Here is a 26738-nt window from a genome sequence, read left to right on the forward strand (position 1 = left end):
CCACACATTTTATCTGCCTATTTGTACTGGTTATCACAAGATTTTAATTATGTTCCTAGTACAAAGTATGATGACAATATAGTATTTGGAAATAAAGGTGTATTTTTTTCTATAGTGTTTTTTTTTTTTACTATTTTCACGTGCGGGAGCGCATGCGCACAGTGGCAGCAGCACTGTTTGACTGTAGTACTGCTATTGGACTTAATTACACACCTGAGTTAAAAAGTTGCAAAAACATGACACAAGAAGTGTGCACACTTTTCCACCTACTTTTCTGTACTTTATTAATTTCAAAGAGCTGAAAAGTTATTTTAAACAGAAGATTAAAATAGTCTCCTGGGAAAAAAAAGTGAACTGGATCGTCCCAAAGCGTTATAAAATAGGTGATAAAAAAGTAGAGGTCTGAATTTAGATGATCGCCACTTTTTATAAAAAGACCCATAAGATTTTATAATCTAGTAAAATAATTGATCTAAATTATACAGGCAGATTTGATCCTGACGCAAGAAGACTATGCATTCTGCTAACTATTTCTGCATAGTGATTTACTGTTCCATTATTAGGTTTTCTGAGGCTGATCTGGAAATATAGGAACAAAACTTAAGAATGTTTCCATAGCAACCAAAGAGAATGCATTTTTTTTCTGTAAAATTTAGTATGGGACTGCACATCTCCAATTTTTATCATATTTTTTTTTCCCCTAGGGTTTTTGTTCTCAGTAAATTGACCCCTAAAGTTCCTTTATGTGGAGCGAGCTCTTATTCACAGCTGTTCTGGAGGAATGCCGGACTGGACGCCTGTTACACAGACAGGATAAAAGGATCATCCAAAAATCTGTTTGTGAAATGAAATCCAGTAGTGAACATAAGGAACAGCATGCATGTAAGTATATAGAAATCACACTGCACTTTATTACAGTATGTTTTACAATGAAAATTCAAAATGTGTTCTCATTGGAATGCATTCTTTTCACAAGATGGCCTTGTAGAAATAAGCAGCAGTAGGGTATCATCCTGATTTAAAACTTCTTGTAGAAATAAAGGATATTGGTAATCACAACAACATTGTATCTGCATGTCATACCCTTAATTCACAGGAAGGAATTACACTGGACGGACGTGCAGCATTGTCTGAGTTCTGGGAAGTTACTGCTTCCTGTCAAGGAGCTTGAATGGTTAGTGAAGTGCCTGCTTCAAGTGTGATAACTTATCTACAGTTACAGTTTTGTATCTTATGTATTACTTCAATCACAGCAGCACATAACAAACTGTACATACAGCATGTATGGAAAATTCATGACAGATTTTTCCTATTAATATATTATGGACAATGATGTGCATTGCACACTAAAGATGACATTGCATGTCAACTTCAGTGCTGGTAGATCAATAGAATCAGTTCTGAAGGGTTAAAAAAATGTGTTTTAAACTTTCCTTTACCTAAGGGAAAAAGAAAGCCTACACTAAGAGATGTGGTAAATGTTCAATAGCTTCCTAATATAATTTAGTTGCTCTCTTGCAATCTCAGCATAGACTCAGAAGTCCAGCAATCATCAGAATCATTATTGGGGCTCACTGGGGCATACTTAGCAAAACATTGGCACAGTTACAGCATGTAAGGGTCCTTTTACACAATATCAGTTGCTGTCAGTTGTAACTGAAATGACAATTGATGTGCAATCCGGTGTCCATGTTTCCCTATGGCCTCATTTACACTATATGCTGCAAAACTGAAGCTTTATCACAATGCACTGCTATGGAGAAAAAAAATCGCATTAAAATCCAATGCGCACAGCAACAAGTGAATACGCATTAAATGTAAAAGGACCCTATGCCTGCCTAACAGTTTGATTTTTGTACAGCAATTCCAAAGTAACTGTAAGATTAGAGTGTCCTAAATGTAAAAACGATACTAGGTTTAAACGGGTGGCATTTCCTTGCATTATTAAACAGTTTCTAATATACGGTACTTCAAATTAATGTCAATGGTCCTGTGGATGCTGTAACTATAAAATTAAGTAATTAGTGAATGAATAAATATTATATACACCACATAGCCCATTTTGCTGTGAAAAAAAGCAACCCTCTCAGTTCAGCACTATACTTTGCAAGGATTTTGGCTAACAGTACTTAATGGAAACCTGTAGTGAAAAAAATGCCCACTTTGGGTACTTAGGTAGATGGAAGCCTCTGAATAATACAGAGGCTTCTTCCATCCCACTGCTCCTCAAGTCCTTTTTGACAGCTCTTCAAAGCGTAACATGGAACTGATTGGGCTTGGCTTTTTCCGCCAAAGCCCAAGCGGGTCCATGCTACTAGCACAAGCACAGTGCGGCCATGCTAGTGCTGGTACGGGAGGGTGGCCGTGAGCTTCGGGAGGACTAGGTGCTGTAATGGTGAGATAAAGGGAGATGAGGGAAGACTCTGGAGGATCCAGAAGCTTTCCTCTCCTGAGGTAAGTATCTAACTTTTTTTTTTGCTTTACAAAAGAAGTATCTTACTTTTTACTTTACTTTACGTGCTCACAGGTTTGCTTTAAGCTTACTTACATTGTTTTATGTGGACATTCATATACAGCCATTTCAAAGGGTTCCCAATGCTGGGAATACACGTTTCGTTTCTGCCGTGCGTTTCTTCTCTCGATTGTTTTTGCCGCTGGATTCTGCAGTCGATTCTCTTTATCTTCCGCTCGTTTTTCTTATTTTTTTCCATTCACTTCTATCAGAAATTGAGCGGAGAAGGAATCGAAAGGGAGATCGGACATGTCGGAAATTATCTATCAAACCATTTAACCACCCAAAAAACGAACCGTGTATTCCCAGCATAACAGAAGATACAAGATGGCTGTGAGATAGCCTGCTACCATTAGTATTTGTCCAGTGTGTAAAGAAAGAATGACAAGATCTCCTGTTCTGCACTGTTAATTACTCATTAAAGCGGACCCAAACCAAACATTTTTTTAATTAAAAATATTTAGTTGCACCACTCTGACACATACAAAGATAAATAAACACTCCTTCAAACCTATGAGCATTTCAGTGCATGCTTTTCACCCTTCTCTTTTCATAACTAGGGTTATACTGGGGGCAGCCATTAGCAATTCCTCCATTGCCGGACACCATCTACTCCACCAGTTTGCCGGATTCTGTCCTGGCAATTTGAAAGGAAGGGAGGGGTTCCTCCAATAAATGTAAAATATTTTATATTTGACACCATGCAGCTGAAAAAAGGCTGCTATTTTTATTATAATTTAGAAAATAGATTTTATTTCTGAAATCTTGTATTTTTAATTTAGGTCCACTTTAATGCTCAACACACACTATACAATCTTGGTTGTTCAATCTTACCACTTTCATGTAGTATAAGAGCTTCTCCAATCAATCATTCAAGGTATTTTCAATCTGTTGGCCCTTATACTACATAGATTTGATAAATCTGTACAACCAAGATTGTATGGTGTGTGTTGAGCAATAAGGGAGATTGACGTATGTAGGCAGTCTGTACTCTAAACAGAGTTTCTGCAATAGCTGCAAAGAATTGTACTTTGAAAAAAGATTTAATAACAACTGACTTGTACAGCACTGAGATATAACTTTGTTTTATAACAATATTTTAACCAAAGGGGCTTTTCATTTTAAATGATGATTAAATACATTTAGTATCACAGAAATGTTCAGTATGTGAACTGCAATGTAGCGTTAGACACTTTCTCTAAGATCTATAAACCTCAGTATTTTTGCAAATGACAATCTGCTAGTTGAGGCAGCAGAAAAGGTGCTGGGATCCATGCAGAACAGAGAGGCCTATGTTCTCAGAGGACAGCCATCTGGACTTGTTTATTTGTGTTTTCAACTTTCTGCTCTGGTATTTTTGCTGGCCTGCCTGGGCATCCTGGAGACCGGAGGCCTCTTACAAAGCATGCTCTGCGTAGTAAAGAAGTGAAAAGCGAGGGAAAAAAACTGTGTTTCTCACTGTCACAGTTGTGTATGATGCTGACCTCTGCACAGTATTCCACAGCTTATTCTGCACACATTCTCATATACTTAAAAAAGTAACTTCATTTTTCAGATTTGACCATAATTTACTGTTTAGTTAAATTAATCATATCCTATGTGAAAACACATTTAGATAAGGAAGCTATAATAATGTGCAGATCCTGCTCACTGTCACCAAAATGTAAAACATTATGATTTTCAAGTAGAAACAGTGAACTCAACTTTGGCGACTTGTTCTAAATATGCAGTAGATGTTAGAAACAGTATATAAAAAATATAATTTTTTAAGGTATTTTACCAAAAAGTAGGAGCTAAATATGATAGTTATTCACAACCATATTTTTTATATAGTAATATTTATCAGCTTAGAACTGGATGTCTTCAGTCAGTGCCAATGAAGTGAGCTTACCTTCTAAAGAAAAATCCAGTAATACATATTCATAGGCCCAGTCCACTTTTGTTTCTACTTGTGGTCTTTTCAATGTTGAGAATATTTTTCCAGGGCTGCTGTCATCGGAATCTTCTAGCTTCCTAAGTCCACACCCCATGGCACAGTTTTCAATCAGTAAACAATGATACAAAAATATATAGCTGGCCACACTGAATCAATCCCCTTCAATTTCTCATTACGCATCTTCCATATGTGAAAGTAGTAATTGGTGAGAATAACATGTCTTCACATTTAGAGGCACAGGCCTGCCCTGTTTCTCATTCAGGCTCTGGAAGACAGACTAACCTACAGCTACACAGACACTGAAAAGAGTTTGGTGAAGACTTTTCATGCCACGTCAAATTGAAGCCAGCCCCTTATCCTTTTTTGTGCAGCAGATACCAATAGTTCTTTGTGCAGTTAGGTATCCTCCCCCTTTGGCTAGCAGATGGGAAGGCAATTAAGAAGTGGCATATAAGGGAGAACCCTTTCTGCATAGCTAGATGCAGCACACTTCTACTGCAGCTATAAATGCAATTTCCCATATTTTTAAGTACTTTTCGATGTAAAATAAGACATCTTGCTTATTTTTAAAAGGAAGTTACTGAGACATTTAGCTAGGAATGCATTTGTTCCATGCATTCTGTGTTAAGTGGATTCTTGACATTCCAACATCTTAGACAGGCAGAAACCCACTGTAAACTTACTCATAAACATTCTCCTCACAAATAGTACAAGGTGTTATCAGAAGTCTGAGAAAAAGAATTGAGAATGACAACCCTGGCTATTGTCACTGGGACTGTGTAAAATGTACCGTAAATAGAAGCAGAATGTAATGTTTTGCAAAGCATTTAAGCCCTCTAGCAAATGCTGAAACTCGGAAATTTTATTTGTAACAAAGATATAAGCTTATTTTGAATCTTGTATCAGTAACATTTTTTTTTGTCCTTTACGCGAGCAAACCTTTGCATGTGGCAGATCGCGTGATAACTGCCGTGATAGCAGTTATCACACTTTTGTGAATCAAGCCCATGATGTGCAGAAAATGCATACAGAAAACGGACAGACGAGTATGCTCCCAGCCTCAGCTTATTACACTCACTCTGTCAATCTCTGATGGAGCAGAACTGGCTCTGCAGACTTCTCCAGCATCACTACAGTACAGAGCACTTGGGGAGGGGTAGAGAGGTTGGAGGCTAGGCACAGTTCTGTACACAACAGCCTGCTGCACACTAAATAGGGACTGTCTACAAATCTTTGTCTGCAAAACTTTTGTATGATTCCTTATCAGTGGCTGAGCAGATGCAGTCACTAGAGCAATTGTACAAAGAGCAGAAAGTTTTTTTCTCTCCGTGTCAGTCTCTAAGGACAGGGAAAAGAAACTTCTCGTCCCACGGGCCCCCTGCAGCTTCTGGGCCCCCCTGCTGCTGCATCAATTGCAGGGTCTATTGTTACGCCTCTGATAAATAAATAAACAGTCATGTCACAGGTGTTGTGGGCCACTTGTGTGTTTTACTGAGTTTCACATACTAAAGGTACTTAGTGCCATCTCTGTATGGCAGGGAGACATCAGGAGTCCTGAGCACACTGATTGGACTAGATGAGGAAGCACACAGGTAATACAAGTAAACTAAAAACTTCCAAATGCTCAGCTTGCTGCATAGCCCTTCACAGAAGATGCAATCACCACCTGGCTAGTGAGGCAATGGCTGGAGGTGGAGGGGTCTGGAGTTTCTTACAGACGACTGCAAGGAGGATACTGACACATATCAGCTTAATTCTGTTATATGGGGACATATGGCTACCTAATTCTAAAATCTGGGACACATGGCTACCAAATTCTGATATTGGGGGGCACATTGCTGCTTAATGCTGATATTTGGGGACACAGGACTACATCATTCTTATATCAGGGCACATTGCTAGGTATGTCTGATATCTGGGGTGCATGTCTACTTAAAGGGAACCTAAACTGAGAAGGTTGTGGATTTTTCCTTTTAAAATTATACCAGTTGCCTGACTCTCCTGCTGATCCTGTGTCTAATACTTTCAGCCACAGCCCCTCAACAAGCATGCAGATCAGGTGCTCTGACTGAAGTCAGACTGGAATAGCTGCATGCTTGTTTCAGGTGTGTGATTCAGCCACTACTGCAGCTAAAGAGATCAGCAGGGCTGCCAGGCAACTGGTATTGTTTAAAAGGAAAAATAAATATCCTTCTCTTAACATGGTGAAACGTGGATAAATGATCTATGTTCAGTCAACTCTGGATTTCGACATATAACATAAACAATCTTTTTTGTTTGTTTTCAATGCGCTTTTAATGTTACTTATACTACTTACAACAGCTTATTCATTAGTCTTATACAGAAGATGCTAATGTGGAGGCTGAAGAAAGTCTAGTCAACAGGCCAGTTTTGTACAGTTGTAAAGACTACCCACTCTATGGTGATCCAGAACCACCTGAAAGGTATAAAGGGCTTAAAGTGGACCTGAACTCTTGGACAGGATAGAAGGAAAACATAGAGAAATGCACCCTGTATGTATTTAGAGAGTTTAGAATGTCTAATTCCCCAGATAGAGATACCAACTCCCCCAGAGAAGCTGGTAGAGGGAAGTATCTCTATAGAACACAGGGATCGGCACTCCAGCAAGCTGGAGATGCAGATGAACTAGTAATCAGTTCACCCGACGAGTGGGTGGTGCACAGTAAGACAACGTATACTGATCACCCATGGAGCGGGTGATTCAGACTGTACTGCAGCAGATGATCACCTGAGGGGCAGGAGATCAAGACTGTACTGCAGCTCCTAATCACCTGAGGAGCAGGTGATGAGGACAGTACCGTAGTTACTAGTCACCTGAGGAGCAGGTGATTAAGACTGTACTATTGCTACTGGTCACCTGAGGAGCAGGTGATTAAGCTGTACAGAGAATCCCTCACCAGGGACTAGGCTCACGGTGAGGGCAGGAGAGTCAGACAAGCAGATTCGGCAACAAACGGACAGATACGGTACAAAGACAGAAGGCTTAAATCAGAGTAGTGTTCAGGCTGAGTCGGCAACAGGATCAGATAGGCAGAAGCACAGAATCAGTAAGCAGAAGAGTAGTCAAGGCTAGCAGAAGGTCATAACAAATAATACAATTCAATTAGTACTTTAGCTATCAACAGAATCCCCAGCTCCTGCTGGTTCTAGCACACTTTGGGATCAGACTAAGGTCTGAGTGCTAACACATAGCATTTGCAACAACAGACGAGGAGCTACTGACAGGCAGGTCCTATATATACTGAGAGCGCCCACCAGCGCCGCCCCAGTCATTCAGCCAATCAGGAGCACTGCTGGAGTCAGCTGACCGGCCGATCAGCTGACTCCCCTTCTATTCGCATAAAGGTCCTGTCGCCTGGCGCGCGCCCGTAGCCCTCAGTCTATGTGCAACTGAAGGACCAGGCAAAACTCCATCATGTAACTGCGCGGCGGAGGCCGCCGGCTGAGACGTGGAGACAGCCGCCATGCCGCTCACCGCTGCGGCGGCATCTCCGCTATCTATTACAGTACCCCCCCTGAGGAGTGGACCCCGGACACTTCTTACACGGCTTTTCAGGGTGTAACTCATGAAACTCTTTCTTTAGATCCTCGCCATGCATGCGGCAATCTGGCACCCAAGTTCTCTCCTCCAGGCCATACTCCTTCCAATGGACTAGGTACTGTACAGAATTCTGCAACAATCGAGAATCTAAAATCTTCTCGATCTCATACTCAGGTTGGTCATCAATCATCACAGGGGGGGGGGGGGGGGGGGGAGGAATCCATATGCACAGCAGGCTTCAATAAAGAAACATGAAATTATCTCACACCTCTCATGCTGGCTGGGAGATTAATCACATATGTCACGTCATTAATCTTTCTGGACACAGGGTATGGGCCTACAAATCTGGGTCCTAACTTTTAACGCCAGATGCCGAGTAGACACCCACACCAAGTCTCCTGGGGAAAACTTCCACTCAACAGACCGCCTTTTATCTGCCTGTTTTTTCTGCATCTGGAAGGCTTTCCCCAGATTCCTTTTTACAAGCACCCAAATTTCCTTCAATGCCCTTTGTCAATCCTCTAGAGCCGGAAAAGGGGAAGATGCCACTGGTATTGGAGAGAATTTGGGAGATCTCCCCGAAACCACCTGGAAAGGAGAAAAACCTGAAGAGGAAATCTTCAGATTATTATGCGCAAATTACGCAAATGGTAGGAACTTTACCCAATCTCACTGTGCAGCTGCCACATAACACCTGAGTAATTGCTCCAAGGACTGGTTAACTCTTTCGGTCTGTCCATTGGTCTGTGGGTGGTAGCCTGATCGAAATGACAGGTCCATACCGAGCTGGTGGCAAAAGGCTCTCCAGAATTTAGAAACAAACTCTACTCCCCTATCTGACACCACATTCTCTGGAATGCCATGCAGCTGGAAAATGTGCTGGATGAAGAGATCAGCCAATTCCTGGGCCGGGGGGAGTCCCTTCATAGGGACAAAATGAGCCATTTTACTGAACCTATCAACTACCACCCAGATGACCGACTTGCCCTCAGACCTGGGGAGTTCTCCTACAAAGTCCATAGACAAGTGGGTCCATGGTTCATTTGGCACCGGTAAAGGTTGTAGCATATCTACTGGTGCTTGACGAGAGGGTTTATTTCTGGCACACACAGAATACTCTCTCACAAACTCTTTGCAATCAAGAGCCAACGAAGGCCACCATACACATCTGGCCAGTAGGTCCTGAGTTCGAGCAGCCCGGGATGTCCTGCATTCTTATGGGCGTGGAACAATTGCAAGACTTGTAGGTGAAAAGGAAGTAGCACAAACAGAACTCCCTCGGGCTTCCCTTCTGGAATATTTTGCTGGTAAGGCCCTAGGGTAACCGCCCAGTCTTCCCAGGTTTCCGTGGCTGCCACCACCAGTCTTTGAGGTAAGATGGTCTCAGGGGTTGATGGCTGAACTGTCTCGGGCTCAAAACACCTAGATAATGCATCTGCTTTGACATTCTTACGTAATTGTATACGTAATGACAAACCTGAACCTTGAAAAGAACAAGGACCAGCGAGCCTGTCGGGGGCTAAGTCTTTTGGCCCCTTCGATGTACTCCAAATTTTTATGATCAGTATAGACTGTGATCGTATGTTATGCCCCTTCCAGCCAATGGCGCCATTCTTCAAAGGCTAAATTAATGGCTAAGAGCTCTTTCACTGTGATCTTATTTAAACCCCGATAGTCAATACAAGGTCGTAGCCCACCGTCCTTTTTCTGTACAAAAAAGAACCCAGCCCCTGCTGGTGACCGGGAAGGACGGATAAAGCCCTTGGCCAAATTTTCTTTAATGTATTCCTGCATAGCCAGCTTCTGTGGCCCCGACAGATTATAGAGATGACCTCTAGGGGGCATACAACCTGATCTTAACTCTATGGGACAGTCGAAGCTCCGGTGTGGCGGGAGTTTCTCTGCTGATTTAGGAAAAAACACGTCAGAAAATTCTGCGTACTGCACTGGCACCCCTTTCACCTGAACCTTGGTGGCGCAAACAGCAACTTTCTCCAAACAATGATGATGACAATGGGCTGACCAGCTCTGTAGCTGACCTGAAGCCCAATCAATCTGAGGGGAGTGTAGTTGCAACCAAGGCATAACGAGGATTATGGTAGAGGTTGCCATTTGCAGGACAAAGAACTGTAGTTTCTCCTTATTTAAAACCCCTATATTACACAACAATAAGGGGGTCTGGGAGAGAGGCTTTCTACACTGTAACAGAGTCATCTACCGCTGTGATCAAAATCTGACGGTCTAAAGGAAGTAAGGGAATCCCCAATTTTTTGACAAAGTCATAATCTATAAAATTGGCTGCAGAGCCTGAGTCTACGAATGCTTCTGTGGCCGTGGCCCGACACTCCCAGGTAATGGAGCAAGGGAGGAGTAAGCGGTTATTATCTAGAGGTAAACCCGGCTCGCCTATTGTATTACCTCTGACTACACCTAGGTGGCAGCGTTTCCCAAATTTTTTAGGGCAGTTCTGGACAATGTGACCCTCCTCAGCACAGTATTGACAGAGTCTTTCGGACCTTCTGCGATTCTTCTCCACTTGAATTAACCTAGACTGAGCAAACTGCATCGGTTCGTCCTGACGAGGTGACGAGGGTGGAGAAGAGGTGTAGAGAACAGATCTTACAGCATTTGTCCCCTGGGTTTGTCTTTGATAGCAAAGGCGGCGATCAACCCGCACCGCCAATGAAATTGCTTCGTCTAGAGATTTAGGCTCAGGATGACCTAACATCAAATCAGAAACTGCATCGGATAGTCCTGACAGGAAACAGTCTAATAAAGCATACGTTCCCCATCTAGCTGATACAGCCCACCTCCTAACCTCTGCGGCATAAACCTCCACTGGATTACGACCCTGCCTGAGAGTCTTTAGTTTCCTCTCAGCCATGATAGCAATATCCAGATCATCGTATATAACGGCCATGACCTTAAAGAACTCCTGAACTGAAGATAATGCCTCATGCCCTGTGTGAAGACTATATGCCCATGTTTGTGAATCTTCTGACAAAAGGGTCTTTATAAAGGTTACTGTGATGATTTGCTCAGCTGCCTGTGCAGGCAGGCAGCCTTTTGATCATTGTGTAGGTTTGCATGCTGCAAGACTCTGGAAAGAGGAGCTTCTGTCAGTTTTGCAGCTTGTGCTTGCAGAGGAATTTGCATACGTTGTCATGCAAATTGCCTGGCCACATTCATTGGAGGCGTGTACTATAAGTACTATGTCTTTCCCACAATGCTTCGCTGGTCATAAGGAGTCTTCCTGTGAAACACTCGGGAGAGTGTCAGCCATGCTCTTGGTTTGAAGATCAGCTTAGAGTAATTCCTGGAAACTGTGCTAGGCAGATTCCCTAAGTGCAGTTAGGATTGTTTATCTGTTTGTTTGTTCTGTTGCTGTTGTCCTGTCCCAGCGGTGGTCGACAGGAAATGGTTCTGATCTCTGTTCTTGGAGTATAGCTGGTGCAGCGGTTGCTACCAGCTATCTCTTCTGTTCTGTCTCCTGGGATCGCGCTAGCCACTTTTCGCTAGCGCTGTGGATCCTTCTGTTCTGTCTCCTGGGATCGCGCTAGCCACTTTTCGCTAGTGCTGTGGATCTTTCTGTTCCGCTACTCTGTACCTGGATCGCACTCGCTTCTCGCTAGTGCTGTGGATCCTATCTCTCGCTTGTCCCTGTTTTCATGTGTCTGTCTTGTCTGCTACGGACGCTTGCTGGAGGCTCGATGAGGTAACCGTTAAGCAAGCGTTCGCGTCCTCTGTTTCATGTTTGTCTGTCGATGGTTAGACAAGTCGATGGCGTGCTTGTCTCTATTGTGCTTATCACGTGGAGACTGCGCATAACCGCGTGCACTGTTGCGAATGAGTGCGGTGTTCGCGGTTAGCTAGCGTTTGTTTTTTCCGTATCTACTCATTGTATGATTTACTGTGCCTTTGCTACTCTCGTGCTCCGCCTTGCTGTAGCCTTGTGTCACGTCTGGCGATCGCACCTCTCGCGATTGCGTTCCTGCTTCGTATCTGCTGTGGTGTGTGCACAGTCGCGGGTTGGCGACTAGTTTTATGCACACACACACAATCTGTCTCTGTGCTCACTCTCATTCGCTTCTCTTGCAATTACGGTTCTTCCCTTCGTACAATTCCTGTCTGGCGTGTGTGGTAGAGCAGAGGAGCTGTTCCTCTGCACTCCACAGCTCCACCTGCCGTCAGGAATTTCCCTCTGCAGGTGCATTGCACCTACTGCTGGGTTCCTGCAAATTTTTACGCTTGTGGAGGAAATCCGCTGTGTCAGCGCACGTCTGGTGCGCTGACCACGGAGACGATTCCACAATCGTTACAGTTACCCTCTGGTTCTCAGATCCTGACAGGTTGAGCCTCAACTCAAAATAGGATAGCACATGGTTTCTGAAATCCTGAAAGTCAGATCTATGCCCAGAAAGCTTTTCGGGTACGGACATACGAAGGTCCGTGACTGAAGGAGATCGCACTGTATCAATAGTCGTTTGAAGTACCTGTACAGTCCCAGACAGTTGATTGATCTGAGTCTGTTGGATATTGATCACCCCGATAAAATTGTTTACCGCGGTGGTCATGACTTCAACCTGACTATACAGTGCGTCCATAATGTTTGGTCTGCTGTTCTGTAACGATTGGTGTCAGCAAGAACAGATTTTCTGATTATTGGTGATCTGCAGTATTAAAAAGCAATGCTGTAAGTGAGCAACTGTGGTTTCCCATGATGCATCTCTCCCGATTATGCAAATCATCTCTTTATGCACCTGAAAGCAAGGCTGTGCATCCATAACCACTGGTGTATAGTGAACCTGTATGTAACGATTGGTGTCAGCAAGAACAGATTTTCTGATTATTGGTGATCTGCAGTATCACCAATAATACAGATGCTATACCTGATTATGTGGTGATCTGCAGAATCACCAATAATGTGAATATAGTGAGACACAGCACAAACCAGATGTAAAGATAGGTGTTTGGTGCAACAGTAATACAGATAGAGATACCAACTCCCCCAGAGAAGCTGGTAGAGGGAAGTATCTCTATAGAACACAGGGATCAGCACTCCAGCAAGCTGGAGATGCAGATGAACTAGTAATCAGTTCACCCGAGGAGCGGGTGGTGCACAGTAAGACAACGTATACTGATCACCCATGGAGCGGGTGATTCAGACTGTACTGCAGCAGATGATCACCTGAGGGGCAGGAGATCAAGACTGTACTGCAGCTCCTAATCACCTGAGGAGCAGGTGATGAGGACAGTACCGTAGTTACTAGTCACCTGAGGAGCAGGTGATTAAGACTGTACTGCAGCTACTGATCACCTGAGGAGCAGGTGATTAAGCTGTACAGAGAATCCCTCACCAGGGACTAGGCTCACTGGTGAGGGCAGGAGAGTCAGACAAGCAGATTCGGCAACAAACGGACAGATACGGTACAAAGACAGAAGGCTTAAATCAGAGTAGTGTTCAGGCTGAGTCGGCAACAGGATCAGATAGGCAGAAGCACAGAATCAGTAAGCAGAAGAGTAGTCAAGGCTAGCAGAAGGTCATAACAAATAATACAATTCAATTAGTACTTTAGCTATCAACAGAATCTGACTAAGTGTGGATCCCCAGCTCCTGCTGGTTCTAGCACACTTTGGGATCTGACTAAGGTCTGAGTGCTAACACGTAGCATTTGCAACAGCAGACGAGGAGCTACTGACAGGCAGGTCCTATATATACTGAGAGCGCCCACCAGCGCCGCCTCAGTCATTCAGCCAATCAGGAGCACTGCTGGAGTCAGCTGACTGGCCGATCAGCTGACTCCCCTTCTATTCGCATAAAGGTCCTGCCGCCTGGCGCGCGCGCGCATAGCCCTCAGTCTATGTGCAACTGAAGGACCAGGCAAAACTCCACCATGTAACTGCGTGGCGGAGACCGCCGGCTGAGACGCAAAGACAGCCGCCGTGCCGCTCACCGCTGCGGCGGCATCTCCGCTATCTATTACACTGTAGCTAATAAATGTTATCAAGCCACAAAGCTGGGCAGCACAGTGGCGTAGTGGTTAGTGCTCTCGCCTAGCAAAGCTGGGTTCCCTGGTTTGAATCCCAACCAGGTCAAAATCTGCAAGGAGTTGGTATGTTCTCCCCATGTCTGTGTGGGTTTCCTCCCACATCCCAAAAACATACAAATAAGTTAATTGGCTTCCCCCTAAAAATTGGCCCTAGACTCTGATACATACACTACATGATACATACATAGACATAAGACTATGGTAGGGATTAGATTGTGAGCCCCTCTGAGGGACAGTTAGTGACAAGACAATATACTCTGTTCAGTGATGCGGAAGATGTTGGTGCTATATAAATACTAAATAATAATAATAATAATAAATCAAACATACATACAGCCTGTTTCTGACTTTTTGGTCCTCATCAGTGTATGATATATATAGATATGGCTCCATGGGATAAGGCTTGGACATAGGGCCCATAGAGCCCTAGAGATCTGACAAAGACCTGGAGGTTCCTTAGACTTGGCACTCTGGGTGAGCCTGTGTCACCTGCTGTTGACGGTTCTTACAGCAACTATTAGCCAAAATGGATCCTGCTGGAGATTTGTCACCTACTAAATAAATGAGCAAAAAAAAAAAAATCACAGAAATTTTGGTTCAAGAAGTCCAGCAGGGCAATTTCCAGTGACAAGCTTTCCTTTACCTGATCAGTTCTCTGAAGACTATAGATAATTTGGGGTACAGATAGTCCGAATGTTTACAAACAAGATAGGGACTGTAAGTTGGTTCTTAACCTGAATCCATTCTTAAGTCAGAATCCTGTGCCATCTCTGTCCCCTTTGCCTCCTATGTGCCCCCCTTTGCTTCCAATGTCCCCCTCTGTGTCTGTTTGTCCCCTTCAATGCCTGTAAGTTGATTCTTAACTTGAATCCGTTGTTAACACAGAACGCTGTGCCATCTCTGTCCCCTTTGCATCCTATGTGCCCCCTTTGCCTCCAATGTCCCCCTTTGTGGCTGTTTGTCCCCTTCAGTGCCTGTTTGTCCCCCCTGTGTCTGTTTGGCCCCTTCTGTGCCTCTCTATGTGCCTTTTTTTCCCCCACCCTGTTTGTCCACCCTCTGTGCCTATCTGTACCCCCGCTGTTTGTATCTCCTGTTCCTCTGTACCCCCTCTGTTCCTCCGCTTTGCCCCCTCTGTGCCTATGTACCTTCTCTGTGCCTCTGCTTTGCCCCTCTGTGCATTTGCTTTACCCTCTCTGTGCCTTTTCTGTGCCTCTGCTTTGCCCCTCTGTGCCTCTGCTTTAGCCTCTCTATGCCTCTGCTTTGCCTGTCACGATTGCTCGTGCTTACCTCGCCTTGTTCCTGCGCTGGCTCTCCTGCATTGACGGTGGAGTGTAACGTGCGATTGGGTCCAACGCAGCTCCTCGTCCATCTTCCCAGCATGGCGGAGGACACCAGCCCGACGTGCTTCCTGGAGCAGGTGTCCTCTGTTGCTAGGCGCATGCGCTAGCTCCCTTTTTTGTGCAGTGGCCAGAGGCAGTACTGCACCTGACACTAAATAAGAGGCTGGTTATATAAGTCAAGCACTCTCACTCACGCTTTGCTGTTGCATCCCTGGTCACAGCCACGGCGTTCCCTCGCCATTCCCCCCTCCAAGTTGTTTCCCCTTTTTGCTATTCCCTTTCCCTACCAGAGTCTCCCTCTCCAAGTCGTCCCTTTTGGCTATTCCCTGTTGCTAACCTGCCTGCCTGTTTACCTGTCTGCTAGCTAACCTGCCTGCTAACCTGCCTGTTAACCTGCCTGTTTGTTAATCTGCCTGCTAACCTGCTTGCCTGTTTGCCTGATTTAGCTTGTCTGCTATTCAGCCTGCAGCCTAACCAGGATCCCTGCACTCCCTGTCTAACTCCTGTCTGGCATCCATCCATCCCTGCTTCACCTTCTTGTCTGTGACCACTTTTTTCAAAACGATGTCTGAACTTTACCAGTTCAGAAAGGGTCTATCTGTGAGTCTCAAGGACAAGTAGGCCAGAGTCGGTATACCTGAACAACTAAAAGATTTAGTTCAGTTAGCAATCCAGACTGACCGACCTTTCCGTGAAAGAGCTCGTGAGAGACAGAGTAAGGGCCCTTTTACACTTAATCAGTTGCTCTCAGTTAAAACTGAAAGAAAACTGATTTTCAAAGTAATGCCCATGTTTTCCTATGGCACCTTTCACACGTAACGTGTTTTAACTGAAATATTGTTCCCAATGTACTGCTATGGAAAAAATGCGTACCAACGCGCACTAACGCCTACTAACGCATACCAACTGATTAAGTGTAAACGGGCCTAAGGCTTCCCGCCATATCTTTCCAGGTCTGGCCGCTCCTAGTGTACCTCCCAAGGTTGGAGTGTTGGATAACGGTCCAGAGGAAATGCAGTTAGGTGCAGTTAAGCCTCATCTCTCAGAAAAAGAGCATCTGAAACATCGCAAATCCAATGTTTGTTTTTACTGTGGTGAATCTGGACACTTTATTAGTAATTGTCCTGTTCGCCCAGTTACCTGAAGTCTCTCCTCATGACCCGGCTAAAATGGTGAAGGGGAGCGCATAACCTTGTTTTTGCCATGGTCCCTAGCCTGAAATCTCTCCTTATGATCCAGCTACTATGGTGAAGGGGAGTGCCTAAATCTGTTTTTTTACACACCTGTTCCTGAAATCTCTCTTTGTGATCCAGTTAATGGTGAAAGGGAGTGCATATTTTTGTTTGGTGATGCTAGCTGAAATCCTTCCTCATGATCCAGCTGGTATGGTGAAGGAGGTGCCTCAGTTAATTATGCTAACCTGGTGCTTCTCTTTGTGATCCAGTTTCAGTGGCGTACCTAGGGCATTTGGCACCCGGGTAGCTTGGCGTACCTAGGGGCGTACCTAGGGCATTTGGCACCCGGGTAGCATTTGGCTGGGTATTAAAAGACACCCCCCCCCAAAAAAAAATGGGCGTGGCCACAACCTGCGGCGTGCTTCGCAGCAAAACAATGGGCGTGGTCATGACCATATGAGGGCGGAGCTAACTGTATTTTAAAGTATTAGCTAGTATAGTTGCCCCCAGTATAGCTGCCCCCAGTGGAGCTAGTATAGTTGCCCCCAGTATAGCTAGTTTAGTTGCCCCCAGTATAGCTAGTATATTTGCCCCCAGTGTAGCTAGTATATTTGCCCCCAGTGTAGCTAGTATATTTGCCCCCAGTATAGCTAGTATAGCTGCCCCCAGTATAGCTAGTATAGCTGCCCCCAGTATAGCTAGTATAGCTGCCCCCAGTATAGCTGCCCCCCAGTATAGCTAGTATAGCTGCCCCCAGTATAGCTGCCCCCAGTATAGCTAGTATAGCTGTCCTCAGTATAGCTAGTATAGCTGCCCCAAGTATAGCTAGTATAGCTGCCCCCAGTATAGCTAGTATAGCTGCCCCCAGTATAGCTGCCCCCAGTATAGCTAGTATAGCTGCCCCCAGTATAGCTAGTTTAGTTGCCCCCAGTATAGCTGCCCCCAGTATAGCTAGTATAGCTGCCCCCAGTATAGCTGCCCCCCAGTATAGCTAGTATAGCTGCCCCCAGTATAGCTAGTATAGCTGCCCCCAGTATAGCTGCCCCCAGTATAGCTAGTATAGCTGCCCCCAGTATAGCTTCCCCCAGTATAGCTAGTATAGCTGCCCCCAGTATAGCTAGTATAGCTGCCCCCAGTATAGCTAGTTTAGTTGCCCCCAGTATAGCCAGTACAGTTGCCCCCAGAATAGCTAGTATAATTGCCCCCAGTATAGCTAGTATAGTTGCCCCCAGTATAGCTAGTTTAGTTGCCCCCAGTGTGAGGAAAGCCTGGAAGGAGGGGTGGCGGGGAGGGGGGCAGGACCCCCCACCTCCCTCACCTGGGTCCCCCTCCTTCTGGCGCTTCCCCCTCCTAATTAGCAGCAGCGGGCAGGAGCGGCGAAGATGACTCACTCACCTGCTCCTGGCGATAGCGGCGGCGCATAGCGTCATCCTCACGCGACGCTGGTCATCAGACTTCTCTGTCACTCACTGTGCTTCCGCCAATCAGGAAGCACAGTGAGCGGTGGAGAAGGCGGAGACCAGCGTCACGTGACGATGACGCTATTTGCCATCGCCTGGAACGCAGGAAGGAGGTGAGTAAGTCCTCTTGCCCGCTGCTGCCCGTGCCCGCTGCTACTAATTAGGAGGGGGAAGCGCCAGAAGGAGGGGACCCAGGTGAGGGAGGTGGGGGGCCCGGCCCCCCTCCCCGCCGCTTTCCCCGCCACCCCTCCTTTCCGTGCTGCTTCCCCTCCTGTCCTGCGCAGGCCTCTGTGGGAGGCCTTGATGACACCCCCTGGGGCGCCCGACACCCGGTGCGGGGCGCCCTCTGCCGCCCTATGGTAGGGACGCCACTGTCCAGTTTTTTAAATGGTGACAGAGAATGCATAAATTTGGTGGAGTAACCTAAATCTTCCCTTGTGATCCAGCTACCATGCTGAAGGAGAGTGCTTAAAGGGATCCAGAGACGAAGCACCCGTGTGTATTTTACCATATATATCAGTAAGAACATTAGAGAAAACACTTACCATGCTCTCTGTTTCATCCTCACTGCTAAAAGTGTCTGTTATCAGCTGGGATAAGAATCCCGGACTGAGCATTCAGTCTGGCTTTGCAGGGAATAATTATAGCTGAGTCATTATAGCAGAGCCACAAGGGGGCAGGCTTGGGCTTGAAAAGACACCAGGGAATACAAACTCAGCTATAATCTTTCTGTAGCAAAGCTAGACTGAGTGCTCAGTCGGGGATTCTTATCAGAGGTGATAACAGTCAGACTAAACAGAGAACAATAAAACAAAGAGCAGTTTAGGTGGTTACTGTCATGTTCCCACTGATTTATAAGGTAAAATACAAGAGGGTGCTTCATCTCTGGTACTCTTTAATTTGTTATTTGTCGTATTTGTTTGTCTTGTCTACATCCTGTGTTTTCCCCCTCATGATCCAGCAAAAGAAAATGGTGAAGGGGTATGTCTGGTTTGTTTGTTATTTGTACCTTTTTCAGTTGGGCCTCTCTCGGTCGTTTCCTGGAGAGGTCGAGTTTGAGGACACCTGGAGGTTGTCCTTAAAGGGGAGGGGGGTTCCTCGCCTTGTTCCTGCGCTGGCACTCCTGCATTGGCGGTGGAGTGTAACCAGGGCCGGATTTGTACTTTTTACCGCCCAAGGCCAACTATACGTATCGTTGTTATCTCTATGTGCCCGAGAATTCTACTTACTTTCCATCATTGGAAGTCACAGACAATAACCATTTCAGTAATACGCGTAGAGATTATAAGTTATGTTTTCCTTAAGAACTTTTATGTTTGCCATCTCGTTAATGATGGACACATTGAGTCACCATGAGAGTTAGGCTGAAGTATAACTGCAGGATAGAGCTTACAGGTCTTGCAGGGACAACACAAGTAAAGGACAGATAGTTTAAAGGTTAAAGTTGTCCTTGTAGATAGGGATGGCTGCATAGAACAGCTTTACTTCCCCTCACTGAGCCGCCCCCCAAATTTTTGGTGCTCTAGGCCATGGCCTATGTGGCCTTGCCAGAAATCCGACCCTGAGTGTAACGATCATTCATTATACTCCAGCTGCCGGGTCCCACGCAGCTCTTCATCCGTTTTCCCCACATGGTGGAGGACACCAGCTCAGTATGCTTCCTGGAGCTGGCATCCTCTGTTGCTAGGTGTACGCTCCCTCTTTTGTGCAGTGGTCGGAGGAGATACTGCACCTGACACTAATTGAGAGGCTGGCTATATAAGTCCAGCACTCTCACTCACTCTTTGCTGTTGCATCCCTGATCACAACCACGGCGTTTCCTCGCTGTTCCCCCCTCCAAATTGTTTTCCGTTTTTGCTATATCCTTTCCCTACCAGGGTTTCCCTCTCCAAGTCGTCTCTTTTGGCTATTCCCTGTTGCTAACCTGCATGCCTGTTTACCTGCCTGCTAACCTGCCTGCCTGCTAATCTGTCTTTCTGTTAACCTGCTGCTAACAATCCTGCCTGTTAACCTGCCTGCTAACCTGCCTGGCTGTTTGCCTGATTTAGCCTGTCTGCTAATCAGCCTGCAGCCTCACCAGGATCTCTGGACTCCCTGCCTGACTCCTGTCTGCCATCCATCCATCCCTGCTTCACTTCCTTGTCCGCTACAGCTTCCCTGGGGATTCCCATTGCCTGTAAGTTCCTTCTGGAGCTCTCCTGTTGCCTGTAGCTTCCCTGGGGATTCCCTCAGCCTGTGAGTTCCCTCCAGAGTTCTCCTGTTACCTGTAGCTTCCCTGGGTTTCCCTCAGCCTGTCAGTTCCCTCCAGGAACTTTCAGTCATCCGCAGTATCCCAGGGTTTCCTCCAGCCTGTCCATTCCCTTCTGGGTTCCTAGCTATCAGCTCCTTACCTGGGATTCTCCCTGGCTGTTTGATGTCTCCTGGGAACCATACATCCAGCTCCCTTCCTGGGTTTTCCCCTGCCAGTCAGTTCCTTCCTGGGATCTCTAAGGTTAGGCCTATCTGTTATGCTAGCCTGTCCTTGCCCAACGGTCCACTATGCCAGTATCCCCTGTTATCCCATCAGGTACCCTCTGTTCTTTCCGTCACTGGTGCGGTAATACTAAGGGTCATGACCTGTGAGCACCAGGCAGCTAAGTAGTCCGCCATCCATTAGGGGTGATGGCCCATCATCCCTTGCGGGGTGCGCTGGTGAAGGCCCGTGCTCGTTTAGACTCCACGCCCTGGGGCTGCTCACCCCTTGAAACCAGTAATGGGATCTACAGAACCCCAACGGTTCGCAACAACCCTGACATTGCCCCTCTGTGCCTCTGCTTTGCCCCCTTATACCCCTTATAATAGCCCGTCGTTGGTGCGCAGGAGAGCCCGACCTGGCAGCCGGCCTGGCCAGGTCAAGTCGGCCACCGGAGACCACCGGGAGCCTGCGGAGCGGAGGCGAGGGCACCTCCTGCCTGCCACGGGCTGGAGAAAGCCCCAGGTAAGTGGATATGGATTTTTATTTTTTTTCCCACTCCCTGAACCTTTCCTTTAAAAGAGAAAACATCCTTCCCATCTCCAGATGGCAGTCAGATGAATCCCTGGATCAACTCTGCTGGGAATTACCTAGTAATTATAGCTATGAATGCTCTTCAATGCAAGGGAAGCATCCAAACCCTCTTTAAATGCAGATATAGAGTTTACCATAGCTACTTCCTGAGGCAAGATATTCCGGATTTTAACCACTCTTACTGTAAAGGACCCCTTTCTAAATAGATAGAAAAAAACGTTCCTCCATACACAGATCATGTTGTACAAGCCTAGGAAAAAAAGCTAATCTGCCAAGCTTTGGTGTTGCCCTCTGACGTATTTATACACATTAATCAGGTCACCTTTCATCTTCTTTTCCAAGCTATATAAGCCCCGTTTGTGCAGCCTTTGTTAGTAAGTGAGACCTTCCATTCCTCTGATTAATTTAGTTGTCTGTCTTTGTACCCGTTCTAGAAGGTCAATGTCTCTTCTATAGTGTGGTGTCCATAACTATATCTAATAATCAAGATGTGGCCTCACAAGTGATCTATACAGAAGGAGTAGTACTCTAGCATCTTGAGATTGTATTTGGACCTAATACTGATTAATGCGGGATCCCACTGGCTGCTAGCAATTTTGCATTTTGAGTATGTTCCATTTGCCACCACTATTTGCCTTCTGTCCTTAACCAGTTCTCTATCCACATTTTCTGTTAGTCCTTGTATCCTCATCTTCTGTACTAAAATATAGTGAGGAACTTTGTTTTCACAGACATATTTAAATCATCTCTGGAACTCTCAATGGTCCCTGCCTGTTTTAAATGCTCATCCATTGTCCCAGTTCCTAAAAAAATCAAAACTTACATGTCTAAAAGCCTGTAGGCCTGTTGCCCTCACATCATTAGTAATGAAAGCATTTGAAAAACTGATAATGGCTTATCTGAAATCCATCACAGATCCCTGCTGGACTCTCTGCAATTTGCCTACAGGTCTAATAGATCTGCAGGTGATGCTGTAAACATGTGTATGCATGTATACTATACATGCATGTATACTATACATGCATGTATACTATACATGCATGTATACTATACATGACTTCATAGTAGAAAATAATCTTATTTCTCAGCATCAACATGGGTTTACTAAAGACAGGTCCTGTTTGACTAACCTGCTCAGCTTTTATGAGGTAGTGAACACTAATGTGGATATTGGGAACGCTGTAGATGGGATATACTTGGACTTTGCAAAGGCCTTCGACACTGTTCCACACAAAAGTCTGGTGCAAAAGTTGAGGATGCAAGAACTGGGGAAGAGTCTGTGTGCATGGATAGGGAACTGGCTAATGGACAGGAAACAAAGAGTTGTAGTCAATGGATCATACTCAAAATGGGTGACTGTAAACAGTGGGGTCCCACAGGGGTCTGTACTGGGTCCAGTGCTCTTCAATTTATTTATTAATGACCTAGTAGATGCAGTAGTAAGCAATGTTGCTATTTTTGCAGATGACACAAAATTGTGCAGAATCATCAACTCACAGGAAGATAGGGACATACTGCAACAGGATCTGGATAGGATGGCTATATGGGCACATAAATGGCAGATGAAATTCAATGTTGAAAAATGTAAAGTCATGCATTTTGGTCATACCAATGGTCTAGCACCATACAAAATAAATGGGATACAGTTGGGGACATCAAACTTAGAGAAGGACTTAGGAGTACTCATCGAAAACAAGTTAAATAATCGTACTCAATGCCAAGCCACTGCAGCTAAAGCTAACAAAATTTTGGGATGCATTAAAAGGGAAATAAAAACTTGAGATGCTAGCAAAATATTGCCCCTGTTTAACTCTCTAGTAAGGCCACATCTGGAATATGGAATTCAGTTCTGGGCACCACAATACAGGCAGGGGAGGACTGGGACCTTTCGGCCTAGGGGGAAAACACAAACTAAAGGCCCGTGTTCATGGCAGCCTCAACCCAAATGGCGTCACACACGTGCCCCATGTGCTATATGCTGGCAGTCATTTGGGTCCATGCGGAAATACAGCAAGGACACTTGCAGGACAGCGTGACAGGTAAAGTATAAATGCACAGGCATCGGGGTCGCATAATACATTTGGAGGAACGACAGCCAGAGGTTTCTGTTGTGTCCGTCGTTCGTGATTATTGCATGCCGTGATTTCCCAGCATCTCAGATTTCCGCCCGAAATCTGCCAAATTGTCGATTAAGCATGCTTGTGGCGGCACCAATTTTCATCCAAAACAATAGCAACTATCGAAACAGTTGGTTGATCGCCGAGTCGACAGATGTATTTCCACCTTAATTTCCCAAGGCATCCCCCCCCCCCCACGCACATATACACATATTTAAGTCCAAAGAGGGACTGTCCCTTCAAAAAAAGTGACAGTTGGGGGCTATGATGGTGAGAGAGCAGACAGATTTTTTTTCTACGGACCCTTCAGGAAAGCCTCTGCTCTGCATCTTGCTGTGTACATTTACCAGCTTACCCGCCCTCTAATTGCTCTGTATTGCACTTTTATTACCCTCAGCCAGCCTAGCGTTTCACATTGCCTTACAAAAAAACCTGACTGCAACAGGCCCTACACCAGCCCTAAATCATTAAATTAGAGGCAGTCTGGGGGGAAATCTCCCCCCTTCTCCCCTGGCCAGTCCTCCCCTGATTACAGGAAAGATATTGCAGTTTTAGCGCAGGTGCAGAGATGAACAACAAAATTGATACGTGGAATGGAAGGTCTCACTTACCAAGAAAGGTTAGATAAACTGGGTTTATTTAGTCTAGAGAAAAGACGCCTTAGAGGGGATCTAATTAACATGTATAAATACGTCAGAGGACAATATAAAAGCTTGGCGGATGAGCTTTTTGTCCCTAGGCCTTGTCAAAGGACTAGAGGACATGATCTGTGCATGGAGGAAAAACGTTTTAGCCATTTATTTAGGAAAGGGTTCTTTACAGTAAGAGTGATTAAGATGTGGAATGCATTGCCACAGGAAGTAGTTATGGCAAATTCTATACCTGCATTTAAAGGGGGTTAGATGCTTTCCTTGCGTTGAAAGACATCCATGGCTACAATTACTAGGAATGCCCCATGATGTTGATCCAGGGATTTTATCTGATTGCCATCTGGAGTTGGGAAGGAATTTTTTCCCTTTTGGGGCTAATTGGACCATGCCGTGTAAGGGTTTTTCGCCTTCCTCTGGATCAACAGGGATATATGAGGGAGCAGGCTGGTGTTGTACTTTGTTCTCTGGTTGAACTCGATGGTCTTTTTTCAACCCAAGTAACTATGTAACTATCTAACATTGGACACACACATCAAGCTCTTTGACAGTCAGTACTGGAGCACCCCAGGGGTCTATTCACTGTACACCAATGACTGCATCTCCACAGGTTCTGAATTCTGCAGATGACACAACAGTAGTTGGTCTCAAACAAAATAGGGATGAGTCTGCAAACAGGCATGTAGTGGGGGAGCTTCCTCTTGGTGCAGCAGCAACAACTTGGAACATAACGCTCTTAAGACCATGGAGATGATAATAGACTTTAGGAGATAACCCCCCCCCCCTCCAAGTACCTACCCTTAACCATAAATGGATCTACAGTAACCCGAGTATTGTCATTCAAGTTTCTTGGGTCCATAATCTCCAATAACCTAAAATGGGACAACAGTACTGTCACTATCATCAAGAAAGCAAAACAGAGGATGTACCACCTACGGCAACTGAAAGTTTGGCCTACCACACAGAATCAGAATCAGAATCATTTATTTCGCCAAGTACAACGGTGGGTTGTACCTGGAATTATTTTTGGCACAAGCAAGCAGGGTCGGTGATGGTACAGTAAACATATGTTAAACATCGCACAAAGTTAAAACAATTACAGCAGACAACCATTTAACATTCCACAGAGTACGCATTTCCAAAAACATACTTACATAGAACACATGACGAAAGAAAGACAAAAAAGGCCAGAGGGGCCTGACCACGAGCTAAGTCGAGCGGAGCTGCCTGCCACACTCTGAGCGGCGCTCACTGCTCTACCGCCCCCCAGACCCCCCCATATAATGAAAAATAGACACAGAGTCCCTTCGTCCCCATGGTTGAGAAAAACAGTCCTCAACTCCATGACAGTCCCGGCCCCACAAACTCCCAATGCAGACTTGCAATTTTGCCCCTACAGGCCCCATCACAGCAGATGGTCTGGCAGGGGGCATAGATCCGGAGGGGCTGATGATGGTGCTGTCCGCTGCTGTGCTTCCATCGGTGGCGGCAGTGTGCCAGCCCCACTGACCAGGCAGAGTAACAGCGGCAGCCTGGGCCTCCATGACTGCGACAGTGGAGCAGCTCCCAGACCCGTTACCTGTTGTTGCAAGGCAACGGCGTCTCCCGTGGCAGGCGCAGCAGCGGCATCCTGGTCCTCCCTGGCTGCACAAGCGGGCGGCTCTCCCTGGTGAGCGGAGCAGGGAAGGTGAAGCGGTGTGCGCGAGGATCCGCAGCCGGCCGTGTGGGCGTCAGCCCGATTCCAAAAACGTGCGGCCCCTGGCGCTCCGGTGACTGGCGCCTGTGTCCCTGCTGGCAGCGTCTCGCTGGAGAGTGGAGCAGGAGCGGTGTGCCCGGGGATCCGCGGCCAGCCACGTGGGTGAAGGCCCGGTCCCAAGAATGTGCGGCCCCTGGCGCTCCGGTGACTGGCGCCTGTGTCCCTGCTGGCAGCGTCTCGCTGGAGAGTGGAGCAGGAGCGGCGTACCCGGGGATCTGCGGCCAGCCACGTGGGTGACGACCCGGTCCCAAGAATGTGCGGCTTTCTGTGAACGCTGGCCTGCTTCTGGTGACCAGCACCTGGCCTGCCTCTGTCCCAGTCGTGTTAGCTGGGTTGCTGGCAGCGGCGGCTGATGGTGAGTGGAGCAGAAGGCGGCATACATGGGGGTCCGCAGGCAGCCACGTGGGTGGCGGCCCTGGCAAATGGGTGGCTACTCGTGACCGCTGGCGCTCCGGTGATTGGCGCCCGGCCTGCCTATGTCCCCTGGCGGAGAGGAATCCATCCCGCCAAGAAAGCGGGTGGATCACGAGGGAGAAGGGGAAGAGAGGAGAAAGAGCCGGAGCCCTGTGTGCCACGGCGTCTCGCTACAGCGCCAACTTGAATCAAAGTAATGGTGCAGTTCTACACTGAGATAGTTGAATCCTACCACAAAAACTAATGGTGCAGTTCTACACTGCCATCATCGAATCCGTCATGACATCATCTATGATTGTATGGTTCGGCTCATGCTCAGTACTAATATTATTTATTATTATTATTGTTATTATTATTTAGTATTTATATAGCGCTGACATCTTCCGCATTGCTTTTACAGAGTATATATATTCTTGTCACTAACTGTCCCTCAGAGGAGCTCACAATGTAATCCCTACCATAGTCCAATTTCTATGTATGTATCATGCAGTGTATATATCATAGTCTAAGGACAATTTTAGGGGGAAGCCAATTAATTTATCTGCATGTTTTTGGGCTGTGGGAGGAAACCGGAGTGAGCGGAGAAATCCCACACAGACACAGGGAGAACATACAAACTCCTTGCAGATGTTGACCTGGCTGGGAATCGAACCAGAGACCCAAGGGTGAAAGGCAAGAGTGCTATCCACTAAGCCACCATGCTAGAAAATGTGAGACTGCATA

General features: G+C 46.0%; 1 protein-coding gene and 1 long non-coding RNA gene across 3 annotated transcripts in view; one reads left to right on the forward strand and one right to left on the reverse strand.

Moving 5' to 3' along the window:
• RFTN2 (raftlin family member 2) overlaps positions 1–4768 on the reverse strand; it is a 135370-nt gene extending 130602 nt beyond the window's left edge. Inside the window, exon 1 of the mRNA XM_068244843.1 lies at positions 4404–4768. Coding sequence (XP_068100944.1) covers positions 4404–4542 — 139 coding nt within the window. The 5' untranslated portion in view covers positions 4543–4768. The remainder of the gene's footprint in view (positions 1–4403) is intronic.
• Positions 1–26738, forward strand: part of LOC137524694 (uncharacterized) — an 82957-nt gene that overhangs the window by 53538 nt on the left and 2681 nt on the right. For both annotated transcript variants that reach the window (XR_011022758.1, XR_011022760.1), the window contains one exon: positions 705–882. This is a non-coding gene — a long non-coding RNA (uncharacterized lncRNA). The remainder of the gene's footprint in view (positions 1–704; positions 883–26738) is intronic.

The sequence above is a fragment of the Hyperolius riggenbachi genome, chromosome 7 (assembly GCF_040937935.1).
Source record: "Hyperolius riggenbachi isolate aHypRig1 chromosome 7, aHypRig1.pri, whole genome shotgun sequence".
NCBI lineage: Eukaryota > Metazoa > Chordata > Amphibia > Anura > Hyperoliidae > Hyperolius > Hyperolius riggenbachi.